General features: G+C 40.4%; 1 protein-coding gene across 1 annotated transcript; it reads right to left on the minus strand.

Moving 5' to 3' along the window:
- Positions 1–1,325: 1,325 nt before the first annotated feature.
- LOC116596350 (ubiquitin-60S ribosomal protein L40-like) lies at positions 1,326–1,835 on the minus strand. The gene has a single exon (XM_032353679.1). It carries the CDS (start codon positions 1,770–1,772, stop codon positions 1,326–1,328), a length of 447 nt encoding a protein of 148 aa, XP_032209570.1. The 5' UTR covers positions 1,773–1,835.
- Between the last annotated feature and the right edge of the window lie 7,279 nt (positions 1,836–9,114).

Raw genomic sequence — 9,114 nt, forward strand, 5'->3', positions numbered from 1 at the left:
AAAATAGTCAGTGTTATGTCTGTATGTACACATTCCATGTCTATTTTGATCAAGATCATGAAAAAAAAAAGAGAGAGAGAAAGATCCTAGGCCCTAAAATGTAATTGGTATCTCCTACTTGTGTTTCATTACACTTTAACATTCTGTCCATTGCATGATGTTGCACATAAAAAGTACTTAAAAGTTAACTATGTAACATCGTCCTTCACTTCCTTTTGGGTAAAATTTATTGGAAAACTCCTGTGTTAATCAGAAAGCATATTGCTCCTTCCAGAGGTTAGTACTTTAAGCTTGAGGCTGCATTCAAAGAGCTTTCAAAAGAGCTGGTGTATTTTTACACAAGGTCCCATGGCTTCAGGAGACTATGACAGAGGTCCTATTGAAGTCTCAACCCTCATTAATTGGCTCACTTATATAAGCAGATTTCCAGACAATAGTCCTTTGTGTTCTTCAGAAAACAGCTCATTGAATAATGTGTTAAACCTGCAGCTGGGCCATAGTCATGTCCTTGTCCAATCAGTGATGTTCAGGACAAATTCTCAAAGCAAGCTATCAAATCTGAAGTCCAAGGTGCTCTGTCCATAGATGTCCTGATGTCCATAGATGTCCTGACATGTCCTGGAAATTTCACTTTGGGAGCAGTGTTGTATCCATGGTACATGCAGTCACCCAATGACAGTGGGGTCTTTATCAAGGTAAGTGCCTGCTATGTGCTAACTAAGACTTGTTTTAGGTACATTCATTCAGAAGCTACTAGCTATAACAGACATGATACTGCCGTCTAGAAGCTGAAAATGGAAGAGGAAAATGGAACAAGTAGAGACGAGCTTTTAAAACCTTTATATCTTATTTGTAGTTCAGACCAGGGATGCAAGAGCTTGCTGAGGGTGGGGCTGTGGGTATCAGCCTGCTACCTGGAACATCAAGTTTGGTAGGCAGAGCTAAACCTCAAGACAGCAGAGGATGTTTATGGTGATGCCAGAATGGTCAGTTCCTCACCATGATAGCCACACTACCCGGAGGAATGCCCTAGTCATGTCCTTCAAGACAAGCTTGAAATCTTCTGCTTCACATGTTCTACCAGTTCTTTCATTGAGATCCTTGGATCCATATTTTTCGTTTTTAGATGGCACCAATTATTCTATTTTCTTTCCTAGTTAGGCTGCCATGACATAGCAGAAAGAGTGGGACTCTGACAGGGAGAATAGCCAATGATGTCAGCCAAAATTGTTTATCTTGTTCAACCTTAGTTTATTCATCTAACAAATGGGAATCATAGTCATGCTGCTCTTCAATGCTTGCATAATATCATGATAATTACCCTCTCAACCCCAATGAAAGGGAAATTTTATTGGGGCCCTTGGGGCTCGGGCAGGAGGCTCCCCTGCGGACAAAGGAAGAGCTGGTGGAGGGGTCTTATTTAATCTTTTGGGGCGCAGGTTGTTGGTGTGGCCGCACTTCTTGTGGCAGATGACGGCGCAGGGATGCAGGCGAGCATAACGCTTGCAGCAGATCATCTTGTCGTAGTTGTATTTCTGGGCCAGCTGGCGGAGGGAAGGCTCAATGATGCCACCCCAGAGGCGAAGCACCAAGTGCAGGCTGGACTCTTTCCGGATATTGTAATCTGACAGAGTGCGGCCATCTTCTCGCTGTTTGCCCGCAAAAATCAGATGCTGCTGGTCAGGGGGATCCCCTCCTTGTCTTGGATTTTTGGCTTTGACATTCTCAGTGGTGTCGCTGGGGTCAAACTCGAGGGTGATGGTCCTGCCCATCAGGGTTTTCACGAAGATCTTCTTCTCTGCGTCTGGTGTGAATCCACAAGGTCACCACCACCAAACTGCTCAGTCACCTCCTTGAAGAGAAAGAGCCATGATAATTATCCTTACTGATATGTGGAATAACATGGCCATAATTCTCCACTTACTGTGCTATCCTGTGTGACTTGCCTTCAGAGATATGGTAGTGTTTCTCATCACAGGTGTGAGCCCCATTTCTTTTCTTTCATCTTTCCTGTGCTCTTAGGGTGAAGAAAGTAATAGTTATCATGAGAGACTATGGACTCTGAAAAACAATCTGAGGGATTTGAAGTGGCGGGTGCGGGGGGCGGGGAGGTTGGGGTACCAGGTGGTGGGTATTATAGAGGGCACGGATTGCATGGAGCACTGGGTGTGGTGAAAAAGTAATGAATACTGTTTTTCTGAAAATAAATAAATTGTCTATGGCCATACCACCCTGAACGCGCCCGATCTCGTCTGAAAATAAATAAATTGAAAAAAAAAGTAATAGTTACTTTTAGATTAACTAACAATGAAAGCAGACATAAGTATCATTAAGAGGAAAGACTGAGTCAGAAAAAAAAACTGTTGAAAATTCTTAGTCACATCTTTAAAGGTGGATAAGATCTTGCCAGCTCTATTAAAGGTCAAGATAAATCCTCTAAGCCCATGAAAGCTTAATTCCATCACTGTCTGCAAAATCCAGTTTGTAGGAGACCAAATGGTGGCATTTTTGACAATCAAGTTTAAATTTCCTTTTTCTGATGCGTATTTTCCTTCAATGTTCATCTTGTTTACAGAAGTTACTTTACTTCATATGTTGCCTCATCACATAGACTCCAGTTCACAGTGGGGTGTTAAGGAACAAGTGGAATGATTAATGAAATTGATGAAGTAAATGGAAATATTAATCCTTAGTAAGAAGACACCATTCTATTTTCAAATGCCCAGAAATTTTATTAAGGAAACTTGAAGTCAGTTATTCAACATGGGCTTGATAAAAGGAAATATATTTACTTAATTTATTATTACATTTTTCCTTATGCAACTTAAGCTGTTTACCATTTGGAAGAAAGGAGGCATTTATCCAGTCTGTTCTGAGAAACATCCCTTGCTTCTCACTCCAAAAACACCTTTATTTAAATATACAAAAGTATTTCTGCCTTGATTTATTCAGTAGACTCTTTTAATTGAAAACCTGAGGATATTCCAAGTCTGTGTTATGTAATGCTGACTAAACCATATGCAATTGTGAAATGTCATTTCTGTGCTACTTGGATCCTTGATTGAAGCCTCATGAGAAAGCCTTTGTTAGGATCACCCACCTAAGCCATTTCTGTATTCCTGACACTCTAGAACAATTTGTTGTCTTAAGGTAATACGCATTGGGCTAATTTTTTATACAGCAATACATAACTAACACAGATTTTGCTAATCGGTAATGGGAACTCACCATAAAAGACAACATAAAATGTGGGTTTGGCTCTGGAACTGTGAAATAAGTGAACATTCTCAGAGTTTGCGGAGATCATCAGTGGAAGGATGATATTTACTGGCACTAGGGTTTTAGATTTTGAAGCAACTGTCAGTGAGAACCAAAAACAAAAAGAGGAAAACCTTATTGGAAACTAGAGGGAGGGAAATCCTTGTCCTGCAAGGGCAGAAAGTTGAGAAACACGAAACCTGCATTGATGTGAATGTTGAAGATATTTCTAGCAAACTGATGATTTTGCTGAAGAGACTTCCAGCCAGAATGTTGAAAGTGAAATCTGTTTTCTTTCTGCTTGTAATAATACATAAACTATGGGAAGGAACAAAAAAGTCATGGCATCACTGGTTGTGAAGATTTGCAGCCTATCAAATGGAAAATGATGCTAAAATTAAGACCTGTCTTCCAAGCAAAGGTCAGACTCAGGACAGTATCAGAAAAGCATATTGTGAGATGAGGCCAAGGAGGTAACCAAAAAATTTCTTATTAAAACATCAGGAGAGGGTGCCAGTGTTTCAGTCAGTTAAGTGTCTACCTTCAGTTTGGATCATAATCTCAGTGTCCTAGGATGGAGCCCTGCATCAGGATCTGTGCTCAGTCAAGAGTCTGCTTCTCTATCTGCCCTCTACTCTCACAGCTTGTGTGCTCTCTCTCTCTCTTTCTCCCTGTCAAATAAATAAATAAATTCTTAAAAATAAAATGTTAGGGAAGACTAAAATTGGTTCCTCAGGGTGCTACTCATTCAGTTCCTATTGGTAGTTAGTGGTGTGTGTCTCTTACAGTCCCTCTTAATCAACCAAGAGCATTTCTAAGAAGTATAAGATATTATCTCTCAGCAGAAGCCCAAGGTAGAGAAAGGTTTATTTCAAATAGATTTTAGGTGTGAATTTTGTCTAACAAGATGGATGCAAACAAGATTTGTAAAATTTAAAAGAACTCTATTAGGTGAAACACTGTCTGCATGGACTGAAGAGGATGGAGATGGTACCAAAGAGTAGTCTGTTTCTCCTCACAAATTCTACCAGCAGGAAGTCAGCAAAGAAAACCACTCAGTTTCAAATGCATGTTAATTTTCATGGAAAAAGAAGGAGGTCTTAGAGTTTGGACCCAGGACCCACAAGGCAGAGCCTGTAGACATGGACAGTAACACCTGGAAAGAGTAAGATTGAGCACAAAGCAATGAGCTTTCAGTATTATCCCAGCAGGAAGTTAGAACTCGTATGCCCAATGGTTTGTCTGTTCCTCCCATTTCCTTCCTTTTTTCCTTCCTACCTTCCACTTCTCTCCTTCCTTCCTTCCTTCCTTCCTTCCTTCCGAATAGAAGTGCTGATGGTGACTACCCTATGCCTGTCCATGGTATGTTATAGGTGTGTGAGGGCAGATAACTCACCTCTTCAGTTCACAGGTTGAGAGAAGCTACACTAGATGAGTCTCATCAGCACCTGAACATAGACATGTGGGCTGTCTCCAACTTGGCACAGTTTAAAGAATAAAATGGTGGTTTGGATGGGGTCATTCTTATGAAGGTCTTGGAAGGGGATGAGTTACTTTGTATGCCTGAGCAATGTGAAATACTGAGACATCACAGAGGTGAAGCTGTCGTATAGATCATTTTCCCCCGTGGTGTTTGCTTCTTAATGTTTATATTCCTGAACAGTTTCCTCCCACATAGTCCTAGAGTTGAGAGGGCAGAAGTGATGGTGTATACTTCTGATATTAGGTAGTGAGGGATACTGAGGTTCCCCTGATGTTGATAGCTCTCTCTCTTCCAGATCACTCTTTCTTGGGAAAGCTAACTGTTCAACTGGGAGCTGTGCCATGGAGAGACCACATTGTGAGGGATAGAGGCCTTCTGCCCGTAGTCACCTAAAAGCACTTAGAAGAAGATCCTCTTGGCCCAGTCCAGCCTCAGAGGACTGCAGCCCTGAGTGACATGTGATTACAGAATTGTGAGAGATCCTAAGCTAAAATCCACCAGCTAAGGTACTCTTGGATTCCTGACCCATAGCTCTGAGAGACCAGGAATGTTTAAGTCTCCATGTTTTAGGGTAATTTGTTACCCACTAGTGCATAACTAGTACACAGGGTCACCTTGTGTAGCCATGAGACAGACTCTAGAAGTTGTAGTAAGGGCCTTGATCTATATTCTATGGTGCTGAGGAAGTTCATCTGTGGAAAAGGCTGAACACCACCTGAGAAGGTAGTGATTCCCTCAACACTACCTATAAAAGTAGGAGTCCACACTGTGGTCACTGTATCTATACTACCACCAGGGAATGACCACTAGAGAGCCCTTTCTGGAGAATAAAGATTGAGACCCCAGTACTGAACCAAGTTGATGGATGTTGCACTTGCTGAGAGTTCCTGCATAGAATGAGATGCTCTGGTAGCACCTGCTGACAAGAGTGGCCTTGGAGCTTGGAGAGTGTCTGTCTGCTGGGTTACATTTCTGTTTTCCACAAGGCAGGAATTTTAGTGAGTTACCATCATATTCTTAATGGGTAGCAAGTAAATAGATAGTTTTCAGATTTGTCGTCTTGTAGAATTTACTCCTGAAATCTCTGGGATGTAGGCATGTATCTTAACTTACATTTTTAGTGGTTTGTTTGTTTGGTTATAAATTTAAACTTGTAGGGGTTTTGCCCCAAGAGTAGTACAAGGATCTCCATTATATATATATTTTTAAAGATTTTATTTATTTATTTGACAGACAGAGATCACAAGTAAGCAGAAAGGCAGGAAGAGAGATAGGAGGAAGCAGGCTCCCTGCTGACCAGAGAGCCCGATGCGGGGCTCGATCCCAGGACCCTGAGATTATGACCTGAGCTGAAGGCAGAGGCTTTAACCCACTGAGCCATCCAGGCGCCCCTCTCCATTATATTTTTATTTAGATTCACCTAATATTTCAATTTGTTGCTTTTGTAATCTTTCTATCTATTTGAGAGGAAATTTGAGACATTGTGTCCCTTTGTCATTATTAAAGAAGAGAAATAATCTATTACACAACCATAGTACAATTATAAAAGAATATAATTTAATATCGATATAATACCATTATCTAATTCACAGTTCATATTCAAATTTTATCAGTTGTTCCCTAAATTTCCTGTGTAACTATTCTTTTTTGCTACATATCCCATTTAATTGATGTATCTTGTTATTCCCTCTCAATGTCAATAGGTTCACAGACTTTCTTTAGACTTCTTGCCTCAATATTTGCTAAAATAAAAATGGATTTTTTTGTTTCATTTATTCTTCTCCTACCCACTTAAGCCCCCATGTTGCATCACCACTTCCTCATATCAAGGAGATCATATGATAGTTGTCTTTCTCTGCTTGACTTATTTCGCTAAGCATGATACGCTCTAGTTCCATCCATGTTGTCGCAAATGGCAAGATTTCATTTCTTTTGATGGCTGCATAGTATTCCATTGTGTATATATACCACATCTTCTTGATCCATTCATCTGTTGATGGACATCTAGGTTCTTTCCATAGTTTGGCTATTGTGGACATTGCTGCTATAAACATTCGGGTGCATGTGCCCCTTTGGATCACTACGTTTGTATCCTTAGGGTAAATACCCAATAGTGCAATTGCTGGGTCATAGGGCAGTTCTATTTTCAACATTTTGAGGAACCTCCATGCTGTTTTCCAGAGTGGCTGCACCAGCTTGCATTCCCACCAACAGTGTAGGAGGGTTCCCCTTTCTCCGCATCCTCGCCAGCATCTGTCATTTCCTGACTTGTTGATTTTAGCCATTCTGACTGGTGTGAGGTGATATCTCATTGGGAGGGAGACAAACCATAAGTGACTTTTAATCTCACAAAACAAACTGAGGGTTGCTGGGGGGAGGGGGTTTGGGAGAAGGGGGTGGGATTATGGACTTTGGGGAGGGTATGTGCTTTGGTGAGTGCTGTGAAGTGTGTAAACCTGGTGATTCACAGACCTGTACCCCTGGGGATAGAGTATTATGCCTCCATCAGAAAGGATGAATACCCAACTTTTGTAGCAACATGGACGGGACTGGAAGAGATTATGCTGAGTGAAATAAGTCAAGCAGAGAGAGTCAATTATCATATGATTTCACTTATTTGTGGAGCATAACAAATAGCATGGAGGACATGGGGACTTAGAGTGGAGAAGGGAGTTGGGGGAAATTGGAAGGGGAGGTGAACCATGAGAGACTATGGACTCTGAAAAACAATCTGAGGGTTTTGAAGGGACGGGGGGTGGGAGGTTGGGGTACCAGGTGGTGGGTATTATAGAGGGCACGGATTGCATGGAGCACGGGGTGTGGTGCAAAAATAATGAATACTGTTATGCTGGAAATAAAAAAATAAAAAAAAATAAAAAAAAATAAAAAAGAGCAAAAAAAAAAAAAAAAGGATTTTTTTGTAGAATGTCCTCAACATGTTTTTTGTTTGTTTGTCTCACAATTAGAATCAAATTGTGCATTTTTTAGCAAAAATGCCAGAGGTGATGTACAGTCATTGCAATCCATCAGGAGATGTGGGATGATGGTCTGTTTCCACCTTGACAATGTTAACCTGTTACTTGGTTTTGATGGCGATTGCCATATTTCTCCAATGAAACATTGCCACTGTCATCTTTGTAATTAGTATATAAACAACAGGGAGATAACTTTAGACTATATAAATAGCCCATCACCAAGCTTTAACCCAGAAAATTTTAGTGTCCTTTGATGATGTAACCTTATTATATCTACATTTATTTTTTTCATTTTTTTTCTGTTTTTTAAATTTTTAAATTATGTTATGTTAGTCATCATATAGTATGTCATTATTTATTTTTTATATCATTTTTATTTATTTATTTATTTACTTAGGGTCCCTGCCGGGCTTTATATTAACATATAATATATTATTTGTTTCAGAGGTACAGTCTTTGAATCATCAGTCTTATACAATTCCAACACTCACCACAGCACATACCCCCTCCAGTGTCTATCCAGTCACCCCATCCCTCCCAACCCCCTCCTCCCCAGCAACCCTCAGTTTGTTTCCTGAGATTAAGAGTCTCTTGTGGTTTGTCTCCCTCTCTGGTTTCATCTTGTTTCATTTTGCCCTCTCTTCCCCTATGCTCCTCTGTCTTGTTTCCCAGATTCTGCATGAGTGAAATCATAATATAATTGTCTTTCTCTGATTGACTTATTTTGCTTACAAAATACCCTCTAGTTCCATCCATGTCACTGAAAATGACAAGATTTCATTTTTGATGGCTGAATAATATTCCACTGTATATATGAACCACATATTATTTATCCATTCATCTGTTGATGGTCTTCTAGGCTCTTTCCATAGTTTGGCTATTGTGGACCTTGCTGCTATAAACATTTGGGTGCACATGCCCCTTTGGATCACTACATTTGTATCTTTAGGGTAAATACCCAGTAGTGCAATTGCTGGGTCATAGGGTAGCTCTATTTTCAACTTTTTGAGGAACCTTCATACTGTTTTCAAGAGTGGCTGCTCCAGCTTGCATTCCCACCAACAGTGTAGGAGGGTTCCCCTTTCTCCACATCCCCGCCAGCACCTGCCATTTCCTGACTTGTTAATTTTAGCTATTCTGACTTGTGTGAGGTGGTATCTCACTGTGGTTTTGATTTGTCTTTCCCTGATGCCAAATGATGTTGAGCACTTTCTCATGTGTTTGTTGGCCATCTGGATGTCTCCTTCACAGAAATGTCTGTTCATGTATTCTGCCCATTTCTTGATTGGATTATTTGTTCTTTGGGTATTGAATTTGATAAGTTCTTTATAGATTTTGGATACTAGCCCTTTATCTGATAGGTCATTTGCAAATATCTTCTCCCATTCTGTCGGTTGT

This window comes from Mustela erminea, chromosome 7 (genome assembly GCF_009829155.1).
Source record: "Mustela erminea isolate mMusErm1 chromosome 7, mMusErm1.Pri, whole genome shotgun sequence".
In the NCBI taxonomy this organism is placed as follows: Eukaryota; Metazoa; Chordata; class Mammalia; order Carnivora; family Mustelidae; genus Mustela; species Mustela erminea.